General features: G+C 44.8%; 1 protein-coding gene across 1 annotated transcript in view; it reads left to right on the top strand.

Moving 5' to 3' along the window:
- Positions 1–20,327, top strand: part of LOC130361218 (cytochrome P450 2K1-like) — a 221,263-nt gene that overhangs the window by 187,582 nt on the left and 13,354 nt on the right. Inside the window, exons 8-9 of the mRNA XM_056563949.1 lie at positions 9,105–9,265; positions 14,133–14,309. Coding sequence (XP_056419924.1) covers positions 9,105–9,265; positions 14,133–14,309 — 338 coding nt within the window. The remainder of the gene's footprint in view (positions 1–9,104; positions 9,266–14,132; positions 14,310–20,327) is intronic.

Here is a 20,327-nt window from a genome sequence, read left to right as displayed (position 1 = left end):
AATTCGTTAGGAATTTCATGAAAAATTCGATTCACAACGAATACAAATATCGCCGTGATTGTGATTCTATCGCACGAATCGCTTCATTAAACTCCATTTTACAGCATTCCAGGCTATTGTAGAGCTAAGATGGCGGATCCACATGTGAGTACATGGGGCAGGGGATTGTGGGAGGGCGGGAAAAAGCGGCGGGAATGAAGGTAGGCAGGCTGACCCAGAACCACATGTGAGATGCAGCCTATCAGTGTTCACTGACCCCTGTGATGTCACAGCCCCTTTATAATCGGCGGCCATCTTGTCTCACTTCATTTCATCTATGCACTCAGATGGAGAGGACGGGACTGCGTGTGTGTGTGAATAGCTCATACCACAGCGTTACACTGCAACTGCTAGTCACATCAGCATTAGGGAAAGGCAGGAGTGCAGAGTGCTGTGCTGTTACTCTGAGAAGGATCATTGATTGCTAAACCTCCTATTCACGTTATTGAGCATTGCAGCAGAGAGGGGCAGATAGCTGTCAGCTGCCTCATACAGATCTCCAAGCTGCCTGAACTTTATCAACCATCTTATCTCCTCATTTCTCAGCCCAATTGAGTTTATTTTTATTTGCTCCACAAATCTTCTGCTGCTCAGAATTGTGTGACAGAGTGCAATTTAGGGTTTAATCCCTGGATTATTTTTTTTGGGTGGTGCTGCACTGTTGGGTCCTGCTGCTGTTCAGAAATAAGTCATGTTAGTGTGGACTTTAGTGCCTTTTTACCATTTTTCACCTGTTACTTTGTCTCTGTGCTAAATTCAGTGTTATACCACACGTTATACACCTGCCGGTGTATTAAATAATTTTTTTTTTCCTGAGTACAAATACGCTTTTTCAGTGGCCTTATCATTGCAAAGGGCCTAAATACAAGCAAATAGCGTACCATATACCACCTTTTTTTCTGTCTCTGTGCTAAATTCAGTGTTATACCACACGTTATACACTTGCCGGTGTATTAAAGAAAAAAAAAGGTTTTCCTGCGTAAAAATACACTTAACAGTGCGCTCATCATTGCAAAGGGCCTACATACAACCAAGTAGTGTACTATTTAGTACCTGTATTTCTGTCTCGGTGCTTTATTCAGTGCTACTCCACGCATTAGTATACACTGGCTGGTGTATACAACAAAAAAATAGTTTTTTTCTGCGTATAAATACGCTTAACAGTGCGCTCATCAGTGCAAAGGGCATACATACAACAAAGGAGTGTACTATTTAGTAACTGTTATTCTGTCTAGGGCCTATATACTTTGAAAGGACAGCCGTAAGTAATCGCCTGCTGCTGTTCTATACCCTCATAAACGCAGTAAGTATGTCAGGCAGGGAAGTGCCAGGACGTGCACAGAGAAGGGGCAGAGGCCTACATACGTCACGCAGCGTTGGCAGCAGACTTGGGGCGAGTGGCAGCAGGAGTCGCAGCAATAGGCCTGAGCTCCCGTTAACACCCAGCGGTCGTGTCGTCGACCCATCTCTCCTCGTCAATTGGTTTGCACACTCATCCCCATCATCACAAGCGACATCTGACAACCCCAGTCAAGAGTCGGTGGATTCCTCAGACACAACCCTCAGTTGGCATGGCCCGGGAGCAGTCCCTGTAATCCCATTGCCTTTGTTCTATGCTGTTCCCTCTCCACAAGAAGTATCTCATGCTTTGGGTTCAGCGCCACTATTTAGTGAGGACGATGTAATAGAGGACATTCAGCATCTAATGGGCAGCCAAGAATGTGAGGAGACATGCGTCCCTTGCTCCGCAAGGCGGCCAAGTAGTGATGTGGAGAGTGACGTGGGAGGCGGTGTTTCAATTGCTCAGGGTCCTGAGGCAGACACTGTAGTGGAACACGAGGAGGACATCAGTGACGTGCACACATCTTTTGATGATGATGAAGCCGATCGCAATTGGGAGCCGGGTGCAGAAGCCGGGGCTTCATCATCATCATCAGGAGAAGAGATTTGCTCTATGTCTATGAGGCAGCAAGGCGGTAGCACGGTTGGCAATCAGCGTGGTGGTGGCAGTAGTGGAAATTCAGGAGCCAAACGTGCCAGGGGGAGACCACCTGCTTCGCGGCAAGCTACCATTCAGGGAGGTAGTGGAACATTGGTTCCTGGAGACGGCGCCAATAGCAGTGAAATAGAGTGAACTACAGGTGGGAAAATCAGCTACTCTGCGGTGTGGTTGTTCTTCATAAAGAATCCGGAGGACCTTAGCGTAGTCACATGCAAAATCTGTCGGCAGAAAGTGAAGCATGGCCAGGGTCCCAATCTCGGCACCATGGCCCTGCATCAACACATGATTCGCCACCATAAAGCGGCCTGGGATAACCGTGGCTCTGTGGTAGTGGTCCAGCCTGCCGCATCACCCAGTGGCCATCCGCTCCCTCTGTCATCCAGCCAAGGCTCCACCACCTCAGCCAAAGGGAGCATTGTGTCAAACCATCCTTCTTGCGCTCCTGCTTCCTCCGCTCGTAGTCAGTCATTCCGCCAACAATCGATCGGCGAAGCCATATCCAAGAGACAACAGTAAGTACCCACTCATCCAACGGTGCAGAAGTTGAATGTGCTCCTTTCCAAGTTGCTGGTGTTGCAGTCCCTCCCTTTCCAACTGGTGGACTCTGCAGCTTTCAGGGAATTGATGGCTTGTGCCGAGCCGAGGTGGAGAGTCCCAAGCTGTCATTTGTTTGCGAAGAAGGCAGTACCAGCCCTGCATAAGTTTGTACAAGAGAAGGTGGGCCAGTCCTTGAGAGTGTCGGTGAGTTCAAAAGTGCACGGCAGCGCCAACGTGTGGAGCTGTAACTACGGGCAGGGACAATACATGTCTTTTACGACCCACTGGGTAAATGTTGTTCCTGCACAGCCACAACAGCAACTTGGACAGGTCACACCGCTTCCTCCTCCACGCTCTCGCTCCCAGGCAGTTGGTCCTTTTACAGTGTGTGCCTACTCCTCCTCCTCCCCTGTGTCCTCGGCCTCCACTGCACATCCAAATCTCGGTGGCCCTTCATCGTACCACGTGTGTAGGGCACAGCGGTGTCAAGTCGTCCTTCACATGGTTTGCCTTGGCGAACGGAGTCACACAGGGGAGGAACTGCTGAAGTTCATTAGGGAAGAAATCCGAGTATGGCTTACTCCACGAAATCTGGAAATGGGAACCATGGTGACCGACAATGGGAAGAACATTGTGGCCCTGCATGGCACACGTGTTGAATCTGGTTGTCAAGAAGTTCATCAAGTCTTCACCCCATTTGCAAGACGTCCTGACAATGGCAAGTAAACTGTGCATGCACTTCAGCCACTCATACACCGCCAAGCACACTTTGCTTGAGCTGCAGCGTCAGAACGGTATCCCACAACATAGTCTCATTTGTGACATTGCCACACGTTGGAATTCCACCCTCCATATGTTGGACAGACTATACGAACAAAGAAAAGCCATCACAGATTTTTTGATGATACAAGCAGATAGGAGTACTCCCCTGTGTAACTTCAATGTGAATGAGTGGCAGCTCATACGTGACACCTGCCGTTTGCTGAGGCCCTTTGAGGATGCCACATTTTTTGTTAGTCACTCGAATTACGCCATGAACGACGTAATTCCACTCCTACATTTACTCCAAAAAATTATTGAAAACATGGCTGGTCACGGCAATGGAGATGTTGCACCTACATCAGAAGGCTACATGAGTCCTGTGGGGGATGAACTGGAGGAGGATGATGAGGGGCAGAGCGGAGCACAGTTTACGGTGGATGAGATGGCCGGTGTTTCTGGTCATTGGACAGGAGCCTTTTTTACACCCACTGAGAGGGAGGACAAGCTGACCTAATTCAGGGAGCTTCTACGTAGTCGGTTGGCCACATGGTCCATCCACTCACAGGTCTGACTCGGGGGGCCCTCTGCCATGGCTGCTGGGGAGGGGAGGGGTGGCAGGAGCAGCACCGGCTCAATCAGCAGCAGCCAAAGTCTACAGTCACTGATGAGTAGCTTCCTTCAGCCGCATAGTGAAGCTACTCATCAGCAGCAGGTGGACATGGAGCAAGACCTGAACCAGCAGGTGATTGCTTACCTCGACATGACCCTGGACTTCTGGGCAGCCAAACTCGATTTATGGCCGCAACTAGCGGAGTTTGCCCTGGAAAAGCTGTCCTGCCCGGCCAGTAGTGTGCCATCAGAGCGGGTGTTTAGTGCGGCCGGGGCCATAGTCACCCCAAGGCGAACTCGTCTGTCCACTAAAAATGTGGCGAGACTGACGTTTGTCAAGATGAATCAGGGATGGATCAGCCAGGATTTCCAGCCACCAATGACAGATGGGTCTGAGTAGATTGACCATGCTCCTACAACAAAATTTTATCTATTGTGGTTTGTTATGAAACCCTCTGGGGCAGACCTGGGGATTGTACGGCCCGCTAGACACATTCGGCCCTTTGATTGGCTCTGACCGTCCCGCGCTGATTGGGGGACAACTATGCTGCCTAATCTGAGGGACATCTATGCTGCCTAATCTGGGGGACAAGTATGCTCCTAATCTGTGGGACATCTATGCTGCCTAATCTGGGTGACATCTATGCTGCCTAATCTGGGTGACATCTATGCTGCCTAATCTGGGAGACAACTATGGTACTAATCTGGGGGACATCTATGCTGCCTAATCTGGGGGACAACTATGCTCCTAATATGGGGAAAATTGAAGCTTCTGGCCTTGGGCCTATAATTTTTTGAAGTTTAGCAGTAGCTAAATACATGCTTAATGCAAATGTCAACATTGATCTTTAAATGTAAGGGGCTATGAAACCCTCTTGGGTACTGCGAATGACTGCTCCACACTCATTCTGTGTCTTTCACAAACTACTTGCCTCCCTGGTGCCTCTGGCCTTGAGCCTTAAATTTTTGGATGTTTAGCAAAAGCTAAACACATGCTTAATGCTAATTTCAACAATGATCGTTAAATTCTCGGTGCTCTGCCAGGGCCTTCTCCTACCCCACCTGGGCCGATCCGAGGACCTCACTAACCAACTCACTAACTAATCCAATCGCTTATAGCGACGGGCTGTGTGTACGAAGGGCAGGGACTTAATAAACGCCAGTTTATGACCCTCATTTACTGGTAATTCCTCATTTTAAGATTAAATAATTGCAATCACAGATCCCTATCACAAACTGGTTTCAGCGTGCAACACGCATCTGTCCTTGAAAGATAGAGAGACGCTAATCCGTTCAGTGGAGCGCTAGTGCGGCCCAGGACATCTGAGGCCATAACACACCTGTTATTGCTCGATCTCGCAATTTTATCAGTAATAAAATTGAATTTTGCAGAATGCTAACGGTTATACAACGGAACGCTTGTTGCGTGTGATTTTTTAATGAAAAAAAAATTAATGGAGAGGGATTAACTCTGCTTAATCATTTTTGGCGAATAGAATCCTTTTGCCATCTGATTTTTTGGAGACAGATGCACATACACACATGTAATCATTTTTTTAACCAAATTTCAAACATTGTGTGGTTTATTACTTTTGAGAAGAATGTCTTTGGGTGGTCCACCATCCTGCATTATAGAGTCTTCTGAACTGCTGTATATGCGCTTGTTATTTTGTCCGACAATTTCGTTAACATTTTGCATTTTTTTGGGGTGGATTGTGAAGCCCGGGTGATGGGTGTGTACTCATGCATCAGTCAACTCCAGTCTGTGTCCATTAGGCAATATATGGGTTACTGATGCAGCAGAGGTGGGGCCTTGGTCTTGGAATTTCAATTATTTAAAAAAAATTGAACATATTGTGTGGTTTATTATATTATAGAAGACTGTCTTTGTGTGGTCCACCGTCCTGCATTATAGAGTCTTCTGAACTGCTGTATATGCGCTTGTTTTAACAAAAAGGTATTTTGTCAAACAATTTTAAAAAAAAAAGCGTTTTTTTTGGGTGGATTGTGAAGCCCGGGTGTGTACTCGTGCATCAGTCAACTCCAGGCTGTGTCTTTCAGGCAATCTATGGGTTACTGATGCAGCTGAGGTGGGGCCTGGGTCTAGGAATTTCAATTTAAAAAAAAAAATTCAAGAATTGTGTGGTTCATAATTTTTGAGAAGAAAGTCTTTGGGTGGTCCTCTGTCCTGCCTTATAGAGTCTTCTGAAATGTTGGATATGCGCTTGTGCTTACACAAAGTTGTAAATAAAAAAAAAAATGTATACAATTTTGTTGATTTTGGGGCGGATTGTGAAGCCCTGTGTGTACTGGTGCATCAGCCAACTCCAGGTGTCCTTCAGGCAATAAATGGGTTCCTGATGCCGCAGAGGTGGGGCCTGGGTCTGGGAATTAAACATTTTTGGATTGCGGGTGCTACAAAAAAGATGGACACACCCTAATCCGTTCAGTGGAGCGCGCCTGTGGCCCCGAACATCTGAGGGCATAACACACCTGTTATTGCTCGATCTCAGGAGAAGGGGGTTCATCACCGGGAGAAGAGAGTTGCAGGTTGCCCTTGAGTCAGCAAGGCGGTAGCACGGTTGGCAGTCAGCGTGATGTGGCAGTAGTGGAAATTCTGGAGCCAAACGTGCCCGGGGGAGACCACCTGCTTAGCGGCAGCTTACCTTTCCGGGAGTTAGCGGGTTACCAGCACCGGTCGATGAAAGATAGAGACACGCTATTCCGTTCAGTGGAGCGCGCCTGCGGCCCTGGAAGTCATAGGGCATAACACACCTGGCATTGCTCGATCTCGCAATTCATCGTGCAAAGGTAGGGGGTTATTAAAGCCTCTTGGGTACTGCTGAGGCCTACTCTTGACTGCTCCTGGTGCAATGTATGGGGTAATTAAACACTCTTGGGTAGTGTTTTTTTTTTATTTACTGATAATTTTATCAGTAATAAAATTTAATTTTCCAGAATCGGAACACTTGTTGCGTGTGATTTTTTAGTGAAAATTAAAAAAAATAAATAAATACGGACAGGGATTAACTCTGATTCATCATTTTGGGCGAAAAAAGTCCTTTGGTGAGCTGATCTTTTGGAGACAGATGCGCTTACAAACATATTGAATTAGTTTTAGTAAAAAAATTTCAAACATTGTGTGGTTTTATTATTTTTGAGAAGAATGTCTTTGGGTGGTCCACCGTCCTGCATTATAGAGTCTTGTGAACTGTTGGATATGCACTTGTTCTTACACAAAGGTATTTCTTTAAAACATTTCTAAAATGTTGTTGTTTTTTGGAGGGGATTGTGAAGCCCGGGTGTGTACTGGTGCATCAGCCAACTCCAGGCTGTGTCCTTCAAGCAATATATGGGTTCCTGATGCCGCAGAGGAGGGGGCTGGGTCTGTAAATTTCAGATTTTTGGATAGCGGGTGCTACCAATGAGAAATGTTTGACAAAAATGTCATATATTGTGTTATTTTATTGGGGGGGGATTGTGAAGCCCTGATGTGTACTCTTGCATAAGCCAACTCCAGGCTGTGTCATGCAGGCAATATATGGGTTACTGATGCAGCGGTAGTGGGGCCTGGGTCTGGAAATTTCTAATTTTTGGATAGTGGGTGCTACCAATGAGAAATTTTTGTCAAAAATGTCATATATTGTGTTGTTTTTTGGGGGGGGGTTGTGAAGCCCTGGTGTGTACTCTTGCATCCAACTCCAGGCTGTGTCCTGCAGGCAATATATGGGTTACTGATGCAGCGGTAGTGGGGCCTGGGTCTGGAAATTTCTAATTTTTGGATAGTGGGTGCTACCAATGAGAAATTTTTGTCAAAAATTTCATATATTGTGTTGTTTTTTTGGGGGGGATTGTGAAGCCCTGGTGTGTAGTGTACTAGTGCATCAGCCAACTCCACGCTGTGCCATTCAGCCACTAAATGGTCTCCTCTTGCTGCCAACATGTCCACGCTATGTCATTCAGTCACTATATGGTCTCCTGACACTGATGCCACCACCAGGCTCTGTCATTGTGCTGCTGTGCGGCAGTGATTCTAAGAGCGATGCTGGTAATCTGAATGTTATTCTGAATAACAGTATTATTTCACTACCCCAGCACACTCCATATGCGTTTTAGGAAACAGCAAAGTGTTATATACCCCTATAGAGGCTGTATGTAGGCTAGAAATAGCCTTTTTTTAACATCGATTCGCCGCAAATAAATTCGGATCAAAACTAACTTTTCGGGAAAATTCGGCGAATCGGCCAAATCGAATTTTTGAAAAGTTCGCTCATCTCTACTCCTATATAACAAGAATATAACTACTATAATACTACCTCCTATGTACCAGAATATAACTACTATAATACTGTCTCCTATAAACAAGAATATAGCTACTATAATACTGCTCGTATATACACGAATATAACTACTATAATCATGCCTCCTATATACAAGAATATAACTACTATAATACTCCTCCTATCTACAAGAATATAACTACTATAATACTGCCTCCTATATACAAGAACATAACTACTATAATCCTGCCTCCTATATACAAGAATATAACTACTATAATACTCCTCCTATCTACAAGAATATAACTACTATAATACTGCTCCTATATACAAGAATATTACTACTATAATACTGCTCCTATGTACAAGAATATAACTACTATAATACCGCTCCTATATACAAGAATAGAACTACTATGATACTGCTCCTATATACAAGAATATAACTACTATAATACTGCTCCTATATACAAGGATATAACTTCTATAATACTGCTCCTATGTACAAGAATATAACTACTATAACACTGCTCCTATATACAAGGATATAACTTCTATAATACTGCTCCTATGTACAAGAATATAACTACTATAATACTGCCTCCTATATACAAGAATATAACTACTATAATACTGCTCCCATGTACAAGAATATAACTACTATAATACTGCTCCCATGTACAAGAATATAACTACTATAATATAATTTGTACAAGAATATAATTAGTACAATACTGCCTCCTATTTAGATAACTATAGTACTACCATCACCCCCTTGTTTGAGTGCATTGACTGTATTTCTTCATGATTCTGAATAATAAATCAAGCTTTTCATTTTCTAAACAGCTTTATCTTGCTGTTTGCTCTTCCTTTAGGTAAACCTTTTCACAACACCATGATAGTGAACGCTGCCGTCGCTAATATCATTGTATCTACATTACTTGGTCATCGCTTTGACTTTGATGATCCAAAACTTCATAGGCTTTTGACCATAATAATTAAAGCTGTCAGAACTATGGGTTCCCCCATGGCCTTGGTAAGTTTATTGTTTTTTTTGTTCATAATGTTTTTACTGTAATGTAGTCCACGATTCAGAGGTCAGCGGTTGAGGTGCTGGCACCATAGTAATGATTTAAAACTAACATCTCCTATAATCCAAACATTTCACTCCCATCTCTAAGACTTTGCTCGTGCTGCACCAGTTCCCTGGAAAAAAAAATGCCCTCAGACTTACACCCAACATCCACAGTTATAAATGTGCCCTAAACCCACATCTCTACAAGCAGGACTGTTTATTCTCCAGAAGTGTTGGGTTACGTGGAAATTCCGCAGAAATTCCCCTGTAATTCAGCAATGCCATTCAGAAACCTTTGTGGGATGGAAATTGTGTGAAATTGTAGAAATTCCACCAATCTGTACATAGCCTTAAAATAGAATTTCCAGCCTTTCTTGAAAGTCAATATGTTGCTGGAGCAGGGGGGTAGCTTGGGTGAATCATACTTGCCTACCTTGCTGGTTCCCTACATCTTCACCAAATCCTTAAATCTTCTTACTGCTTCCGAGATGAATCCTCAGAGCAGGACCTGCCCACTCAGCCAATCACTGGCTAAGATGGGACACTGCTGCGGCCAGTGATTGGCAGAGCCAGCCAGTCCACACAGCAGAAGTGATTATATGGCCTACAATACATCATCGAGTCTTCCTGGTATTACATGAAGAGACAGAAAGATTCGAGCAATCATACATGTGTGGTTAAATGTTCTGATGCTGTTTTGAAGGCAAAGAGCGGTCACACCAAACATGGACTTGATTTAGATTTCTCCTCTGTTCATTCCCTTTACCGTTTATCTATTGATAAAAATTAACTATTAACACTTCTATTTTAGGCATACAGGCCCAGATTTATCAAAGAATGTCTATGGTAGAGCTATTTTAACACGTTTATTTGGGTGGTGGGTTTGACTAGCGTGCATTTTATTTATCAAGAAGGTGCAGTAGGATGATGAATTTTGCGCAGCTCTGCTGTGGAGGGAAAAGCTCTACCACATACACTTTTTCTAGACACTTGTGAGGGAGGGAAGTAGACACTTTCCCGGGTCCTGCATTTGGCAAGTTAGGTGTTTTTACTTACTTTGACAGAGCTGCCTGGACATTTTTACTTGCATTTTAGATGCTACAATCAAATTTGATTGCGGTGTCTAAGGGGTTAAAGCTGGGCATCACAGTGATCGGTGATGTCTGGCATTAGAGATGGGTCCTGGCTGCAGATAGCCGCCAGGACCACCACGCTATGACCCGCGCTCAGCTCCTGAACGTGTGTCATAGAAGGGGAGTGGAATGATGTCATCCACAAAAGGCTAAATGTTGAATTGCGGAAAGGTATAAGTGATTATCACGCCTACTGGTAGGTGGTGTAGCTTTGTACCTAAAAAAAGTACCTCTGCGCACAAAATAGCAACTTTTGACAAAAGTCGCAAATAATAAATATGTGATGCATGTCCGGGCATCGGACAATACAAATTACACATACCTGGTGCGGGCCACAAACTTTCGTTCCTTTCGGGCCGGGAGTTTGAGACCCCTGATTTAAAGGGAAGTTACTTCCAGCAGGTGGCACTGTAGAGGAAGTTCTTTTGCTTCTGTAAATGAGTTACTGTGCATACTCTTTTCCCAGCTCTGTAGTGACAAGAGTCAAGGACCCCAAAACAGCTTATTTCATAACATAATCTGTGGCGAAACTAAAAATAAAATTGGGGTCAAATTTGAACAAAAAAGTGCCATTTTGTAACTTTTTGTATATGAAGTGATAAAAAAAATTATTTTTTGGGACTTTGGTATTTTTTTTAACATGTATGCCGTCAACCATGCGGTTACATAGTTACATAGTATGGTTGAAAAAAGACATACGTCCATCAAGTCCAACCAGGGTATTGAAGTGAAGGGTGTAAGGGGATAAGGGGAAGGGATGTAGTTTTATAATTCTGCATAAGCATTAATGTTATTTTGTTCCAGGAATGTATCTAACCCTAAAGCTGTTAATTGTTCCTGCTGTGACCAGTTCCTGAGGTAGACCGTTCCATAAATTCACAGTCCTCACGGTAAAGAAGGCGTGTCACCCCTTTAGACTAAACCTTTTCTTCTCCAGACGGAGGGAGTGCCTCCTCGGCCTTTGGGGGGGTTTAACCTGGAACAGTTTTTCTCCATATTTTTTGTATGGGCCATTTATATACTTATATACGTTTATCATATCCCCCCTTAAACGTCTCTTCTCAAGACTAAACAATTGTAACTCCTTTAATCGCTCCTCATAGCTAAGATGTTCCATGCCCCATATTAGTTTAGTCGCGCGTCTCTGCACCCTCTCCAGCTCCACAGTGTCCCTTTTATGGACAGGCGACCAAAACTGAACAGCATATTCCAGGTGAGGCCGTACCATTGCTTTATAAAGGGAGAGTAATATGTCCCTGTCCCTTGAGTCCATTCCTCTTTTTATACATGACAATATCCTGCCGGCTTTGGAAGCAGCAGCCTGACATTGCATGCTATTCTGTAGTCTGTAATCTACAAGTACACCCAGATCCTTCTCTACCAGTGACTCTGCCAGTTTAATCCCCCCTAAGACATACAATGCATGCATTTTATTTGTACCCAGATGCATAACTTTACATTTATCCACATTGAACCTCATTTGCCAAGTGGATGCCCAGACACTTAGTCTATCCAAGTCATCTTGTAACTTATGCACATCCTCTATAGACTGTACCGTGCTACAAAGCTTGGTGTCATCTGCAAAGATTGAAACAGAGCTGTTAATACCATCCTCTATATCATTGATAAATAAATTAAACAACAGCGGGCCCAGTACTGAACCTTGGGGTACACCACTAATTACCGGGGACCAATCAGAGTACGAATCATTGACCACCACTCTCTGGGTACGATCCATGAGCCAGTGTTCAATCCAGTTACAAACTAAAGTTTCCAAGCCCAAAGACCTTAACTTACCTGTCAGACGTCTGTGAGGGACAGTATCAAACGCTTTGGCAAAATCCAGAAACACTATATCCACAGCCATTCCTCTGTCAAGGCTTATAGATAGGGTTTAGCTAAACGTATACAGTGGTCCCTCAAGTTACAATATTAATTTGTTCCAGGACAACCATTGTATGTTGACACCATAACTCTATGGAAACCTGGTAATTGGTTCTGAAGCCCCAAAATGTAATTAAAAAATAGGAAAAAGTGAGGATTAAAGAAAAATAAGTAGACAACTAATATAGATAAAGCAAATCCTTACATATAAAAGTAAGAAAGATCTGCTGGGAGCTGTAATCACTGTCTATGTAGAGGACAGGAGCTTCTTCAGGGTCCTGTAAAGTACACACAGGGTCGTAAAAAAAAAGTTAAATGGAGCCACCCTTACCTGGTGTCCAAAGGAGCAGCTAATCCTGTCACAGGTGAATAGTACAAAAAATGTAGTACCACCCTGTATTGTAGGGAGGCGCTACCAGATAACCAGTGAGTGCAGGCACTTCAGTAAAACAGGTGCAGTAATACAGGTGTTTTACCAGTAAAATGCCTATTCAGATTGGTCAGTTCTTCCAGCAATTGACACGTTTCACAGATCTGGACTGTCCATAACATTGTATGTGGAGTCTGGTTTCAAGCTACAATGGTCCAGAAAAGACCATTGTATGTTGAAACTATTGTATGTTGAGGGGTCACTGTATATTAATAGTTTTGACATTTATACACGCGGCAGTACCACATATGACTATTTTTATTTATTATTACATTAATTTATAAAAAAAATAGGAAAAGGGAGTTATTCACACTTTTATTATGGAAGGGGTTAATAAACTTTCTTTTTTTAACACTTTATTTTTTATATTTTTTATAGTCCCCATAGGGGGCTATACCATGCAATCTTTTGTCTGCATATACTGTTCAATGCTATGCCATAGCATGGCACTGATCAGTGATCAGTGTTATCGGTGCTCTGCTTCTCCAGCTTGCCTGGCTGACTGGGAGAAGCAGAGGACCGATCGCGAAGCGAGAAGGCAGGTAAGGGTCGTCGTCCCCCCCCCCCCCCCCGCCATCCTTTCAGCTGATCGGGAGATCGCATTTTCACCATAATGGTACCAATCAGCTCCGCTGAGCTGCCTGGATCATTTTATTTTCAAGGGCTACTCCGCTGGAAAACATTTTTTTTTTTTTTATCAACTGGTGCCAGAAAGTCAAACAGATTTGTAAATTACATCTATTAAAAAATCTTAATCCTGCCAGTATTTATCAGCTGCTATGATCCAGAGGAAGTTCTTTTCTTTTTGAATTTCCTTTCTGTCTGACCACAGTGCTCTCTGCTGACACCTTTGTCCATTTTAGGAACTGTTAAGAGTAGGATAGGTTTTCTATGGGGATTTGCTCCTACTGTGGACAGTTCCTAAAATGGACAGAAGTGTCAGCAGAGAGCACTGTGATCAGACAGAAAGGAAATTCAAAAAGAAAAGAACTTCCTGTGGATCATACATCAGCTGTTAACCAGTTGATTTAAAAAAAAAATGTTTACCAGTGGAGTACCCTTTTCAGTTTAGATGCAGCTATAAACTTTAATCACAGTGTCTAAAGGGTTAATGCCAGGCATAGGCCTGATTGGCAGTGCCCAGCATTAACTCTGGGTCCTGGCTGCTGATAGCCACTGGGTTTGAAACACGCTCAGCTTGTGAAAACGCTTTAAACCACAGTAATTGGACCAGGCCGTACAGGTACGCCCTGCCTCCTTAACAGGTTAAACTCTTCAGTTTTTTAAAGCATTCTCATTTTGCAACATTTTTTTCATACCTATTTAAAACATTTACTCAAGGCTATATATGTCATGACTTAATTTGTATTCTCCTCCATAGTTGTACAACGCATTTCCATCTTTGATGCGCTGGATTCCAGGAAGCCACAAATCCATTCCACCATACGTTGATGAATTACATTCATTTATTAGAGAGGTCTTCACCAAACAAAGGGATGAACTGGATGTCAATGACCAGAGAAATCTCATAGATTGTTTCCTGGTCAAACAGAAAGAGGTAAAGTAATGAGATATTTGACGCTAGTGCTTGTTTGGTGGGGGAGGGGGGCAGAGAGGGTTAAAGTAGTAGTCCAGCTTACGAAAAAGTAAATAATAAGTTTCAGATCACAGTAGCCTCAAACGATGGGACCTTGCGATCTCCTGTCCGGCGCCCTCGCTCTTCTCCTGTATGGAGATGTGACGACCACGGCACAAAGTGGTGGTCAACATGCCCCCTCCATGCATCTCTATAGGAGAGCCAGAGATACCAAAGTACATTGCTTCAGTTATCCCATAGAGATAAATGAAGGGCACGAGCCAACCCCTGCTCTATGTAGGAGGAGAGTTAAGGTGGCAAGAAGGAGATAGGGGAGTCCCAGAGGTTGGACCCCCTGCAATCTGACAATTATCCCCTATCCTTTGGATAGGGAATACATTTTTCTAAGCTGGATAGCCCCTTCAATTGTGCACAGAACTGGAAGTGGCCCAGGTTCTTGGACAATAATGGTCATTGGGCCCTTACCCATCTCAATGTTCCCATACAATGGAGCTCGATAAAGACGGTAGGCCTCATTTACTATGTTTCCCCTTTTATTTTGCTTTTTATAGTGACTTTTTATTTAGTTTTTCATCATTATCATGAATAGTGTTCCACATGTCATTAAACTTTGGCGCACCAAAGTGCCCTAAAGTTTTGAACCTCTCTGTTTAAAGTGAAAAGCATGAAAAGACGCCAAAAACAGAATTAAAAATGTATAAATTATTTGGATTGTAAATAAAAAAATAAAACGACTCCCAAATGTTGGAAATGAGCAGGAATTAGTAGATTGGTAATAAAAATAGCTAAACTTTGGCATACGCTTACAATAAATAGAAGGAAATCCATTTCCTTATGTGTTGTTTTTTTACTAAAATTTGAAGGGAAGTCCAACAGTATATGAAGCCCAATGCCTTTGATCTCTGCCATAGAGCTTGGATGGTCCATCCACTGGCAGATAGTACATGTACTGCATATTTTGCAATGATTTCATCCTTCAGCTGATATCTATAGGATTACTCTGTAGGTCTTTGTGGTGAATTTTGCATTGTTCTTTCTCCTGTATTTTGTAATTTGCACCATTTTTCATTGCCATTTTTACTTTGCTATATTTATCATTGCTTTTAGAGATGAGCGAACTTTTCAAAAATTCGATTCGGCCGATTCGACGAATTTTCTGAAAGTTTGTTTCTATACAAATTTTTTCACGGTGAATCTATATTAAAAAAGGCTATTTCTAGCCTACAGACAGCCTGAATAGGGGTATAGAATAGTTTGCTGTTTTCTTAAACGCATATGTAGTGTGCTGGGGTAGGGAAATAATACTGTTATTCAGAATAACATGCAGATTACCGGCATCGCTTTTAGAATCACTGCCCCAGAGCGGCGCAATGACAGAGCTTGGAGGTGGCATCAGTGTGAGGAGACCATATAGTGGCTGCATGACACAGCGTGGAGGTGTTGGCAGCATGAGGAGACCATACAGTGACTGAATGACACAGCTTGGATGAGGCTGAAGCATGAGGAGACCATATAGTGGCTGAATGACACAGCTTGGATGAGCCTGAAGCATGAGGAGACCATATAGTGACTGAATGACACAATGTGGAGGTGTTGGCAGCATGAGGACACCATATAGTGGCTGAATGACAAAGCGTTGAGGTGTTGGCAGCATGAGGACACCATATAGTGGCTGAATGGCACAGCGTGGTGGTGTTGGCAGCATGAGAACACCATATAGTGGCTGAATGGCACAGCCTGGAGGTGTTGGCAGCATGAGAAGACCATAAAGTGGATGAATGGCACAGCCCAGAGTTGCCAACAGCGTGAGTAGGCACTAGGCCTTCACAATCCCTAAGATTAAAAGAGGAATTTAGAAATTTAAACCGAAGATTTTGGATAGCGGGTTCTACCTATGATAACATTTTAATTTACCAGACCCAGGCCCAACAGCGGCATCAGTAAATCATATATTGCCTGAATGACATAGCCTGGAGTTGGTTGATGCATGAGTACACACCAGGGCTTCACAATCGCTAAAAAAAAACACAACAATTTTTGAAATTTTTGAGGAAGAAGATTTAGGATAGCGGGTGCTACCTATGATAAAAATTTAATTTCCCAGACCCAGGCCCAGCAGCGGCATCAGTAAACCTTATATTTCCTGAATGACACAGCCTGGAGTTGGCTGATACATGAGGAGACCATTGAAATGTCTGATTTCTTTATTTGAAATTCATATCAAAGTTTGAGTGTCCTGGACCCCAGCATGTGGGTACAAAGGACCAAATCGAACAAGCCCCCACAAGGCTCATGTGGCCGTGAGATGTAGGCGCAACGTCTCCATTGCCCTGACCGGCCATTGTTTCCAAGACATTTCGCCAAGGCAATCCATGTGAAGAACAGCGTGACACCACCGTGCCCTGCATACATGGTATGCTGAAGGGCCACTGAGACTTGTCCGGGCAGTGGAGGCTTAGGACACAGTGGAGGATGGGGAGGCGAAGTCGCACACTGTCACAGGACCAACGGGCTGACAGAGTGGAGTAGGAAGCAGCATGAGTACACAAGAGGGGTTCACAACCCCTAAAATTAAAAGGTGAACTTTGAAATCTCTATTGAAGATGCATGTTAGGTAGTGCCACCATCCAAAAATGTAAGGCCCAAGCCCAGAAGCATCAGTAAGCCAAGTAATTCCTGAAAAACACAGGTGCAGGCATCAGCAGCACACCCGAGGGTTTCACAACCCCTTTATATTGCAAGATCAATGTTGAAATTAGCATTAAGCATGTATTTAGCTACTGCTAAACATCCAAAAATTAAAGGCCCAAGGCCTGAAGCATCAGTGAGGCAAGTAGTTCCTGAAAGAGACACAGGATGAGTCAGGAGCAGGCATTCGCAGTAGCCAAGAGGGTTTCATAACCCTAATATATAACCCAAGAGGGTTTCATAACAATAATTGTGCAGTGTTGGTGTAGCAGCATGGTCAATCTACTCTGAGGCATCTGGCATTGGTGGCAGGAAATCCTGGCTGATTCATCCCTGATTCATCTTCACAAAGGTCAGTCTCTCCACATTTTTCGTGGACAGACAGGTTCGCCTTGGGGTGACTATGGCCCCGGCCGCATTAAACACCCACTCTGATGGCACACTACTGGCCGGACAGGACAGCTTTTCCAGGGCTAACTCTGCTAGTTATGGCCATAAATCAAGTTTGGCTGCCCAGAAGTCCAGTGGATCTTCAATGTTTGTTGGCATGGCCATGTCAAGGTATGCCACCACCTGCTGGTTAAGGTCCTGCTCCATGTCTACCTGCTGCTGATGAGTTGCTTCACTATGCGGGTGAAGAAAGCTACTCATCAGCGACTGTAGACTCAGGCTGCTGCTGATGGAGCTGGTACTGCTCCTGCCACCCCTCCCCTCCCAAGCAGCCATGGCAGTGGAAGGTGAGTGCAGAGTCAGACCTGCGAGTGGATGGACCATGTCACCGATAGGCATCGGCCAACTGACTACGTAGGATCTCTCTGTAGTAGGTCCTCCCTCTCTGTGGGTGTAAAAAAGGCCCCCATTCTGGGACGGTAGCGAGGGTCCAATAAGGTGGAGAGCCAGAAGTCATCCCGCTGATTAATTTTGACAATTCGGGGGTTACTACGCAATCAACTGAGCATGCATCGTGCCATTTGCACCAGTGGCTCGGAGGAAATACCTGCCTCCCTCTCAACTGCATACTGCCATGGTGTGTCTGGGTCCTCTGTATCCCCTTCCTCATAACCCTCTAGCTCCTCTGGCTGCTCCTGCTCCTCCTCTCCTGTCTGATGACTAGAAACCCCAGCCATTTCATCCAACCTAAACTGTTCTCCACTCTGCCCCTCATCCTCCTCCTCCAGTTCAGCCCCCACAGGGCCCATGTAGCCTGGAGATGTAGGCGCAACATCTCCATGGCCTTGACCAGCCATGGTTTCAATCATTTATTGTAGGAAATGTAGGAGTGGAATTACATCATTCATGGCATAATCCAGGCTACTCACAAATAATGTGGCTTCCTCAAAGGGCCTCAGCAAACGGCAGGTGTCCGTATGAGCTGCCACTGGTTCACATTGAAGTTACACAGGGGAGTACTCCTATCTGCTTGGATCATCAAGAAATCAGTGACGGCTTTTCTTTGTTCGTATAGTCTGTCAAACATATGGAGGGTGGAATTCCAACATGTGGCAAAGTCACAAATAAGACTATGTTGTGGGATACCGTTCTGATACTGCAGCTCAAGGAAGGTGTGCTTTGTGGTGTACGAGTGGCTGAAGTGCATGCACAGTTTCCTTGCCATTGTCAGAATGTTTTGCAAATGGGGTGAAGACTTCAGGAAGTGCTTGACAACCAAATTCAACACGTGTGCCATGCAGGGGGCATGTTTCACACTTCCATGTCGCAGCGCGGACATGATGTTCTTCCCGTTGTCGGTCACTATGGTTCCCATTTCCAGATTTCGTGGAGTAAGCCATACTCGGATTTCTTGACAAATGAATTTTAGCAGTTCCACCATGTGAAGAACAGCATGACACCACCATGCCCAACATACATGGTACTATGAAGGGCCATCGAGATTTGTACGTGCAGTGGAGGCCGAGGACACGGTGGAGGATGAGGAGGCAGAGTCGCACACTGTCACAGGACCAACTGCCTGAGAGCGAGAGCATGGCGGAGGAAGCGGTGTGACCTGTCCAAGTTGCTTTTGTGGCTTTGCAGGAACCACATTTACCCAGTTAGCCATAAAAGACAAGTATTGTCCCTGCCCGTAGTTACAGCTCCACACGTTGGCGCTGCCGTGCACTTTTGAACACACCGACAGGCTCATGGACTGGCCCACCTTCTCTTGTACAAACTTATGCAGGGCTTGTACAAACTTATTAGCAAATAAATGACGGCTCTGGATTCTCCACCTCGGCTCGGCACAAGCCATCAATTCTCTGAAAGGTGCGGAGTCCAACACTTGAAAAGGGAGGGACTGCAGCATCAGCAACTTAGACAGGAGCACATTCAACTTCTGCGCCGTTGGATGAGTGGGGGCATACTGTTGTCTCTTGGACATGGCTTCGCCGATGGATTGTTGGCGGAATGGCTGACTAAAAGCGGGAGAAGCAGGAGCATCTGGAGTGACAGAAGGAGGGTTTGACACACAGCTCCCTTCGGCTGAGGTGCTGGAGCCTTGGCTGGATGAAGGAGGGAGCGGATGGCCACTGGGTGATGCAGCAGGCTGGACCACTACATCGGCGCCACGGTTCTCCCAGGCCGCTTTATGGTGGCAAAGCATGTGTTGACGCAGGGCCGTGGTGCCGACATTGGGACCCTGGCCACGCTTCACCTTCTGCCGACATATCTTGCATGTGGCTACGTGAACCTCTTCCGGATGCCTGATGAAAAACTGTCACACCACCGAGTAGCTGATTTTCCCACCTACAGTCCGCACTAATTGACTGCTACTGGCGCCGTCTCCAGGAACCCCTGTTCCATTAACTCCCGGAAAGGTAGGCTGCCGCAAAGCAGGTGGTCTCCCCTGGCAACGTTTGGCTCCAGAATTTCCACTCTTGCCACCATGCTGACTGCCAACCGTGCTACCGCGTTGCTGGCTCATCTGCTGCCTCAAGGGCAACCTGCAACTCTCTTCTCCTGATGATGATGAAGCCCCTTCAGCACCCGGCTCCAAATTGCGATCGGCTTCATCATCATCAACAGGTGTCTGCACGTCACTGATGTCCTCCTCAGGTTCCCCAACAGTGTCTGCTTCAGGACCCTGAACCCTTGCATCACCGCCTCCCACGTCACTCTCCACATCACTACTTGGCCGCCTAGCGGTGAGTACTATTGTTTGGACTTTCACAGTATATAGGCCCTTGACAGATTAACAGGTACAAAATTGTACACTAATTGGATGCACATATGCGGTATGCACTGATGAGGGCAAAAAAATGCGCAATAATACTCAGAAAAACTCTGTAATTTTTG

This window comes from Hyla sarda, chromosome 3, assembly GCF_029499605.1.
Source record: "Hyla sarda isolate aHylSar1 chromosome 3, aHylSar1.hap1, whole genome shotgun sequence".
Taxonomy (NCBI): Eukaryota; Metazoa; Chordata; class Amphibia; order Anura; family Hylidae; genus Hyla; species Hyla sarda.
Note: the sequence above shows the minus strand (reverse complement) of the source record. Positions and strands in the feature narration are given on the sequence as shown.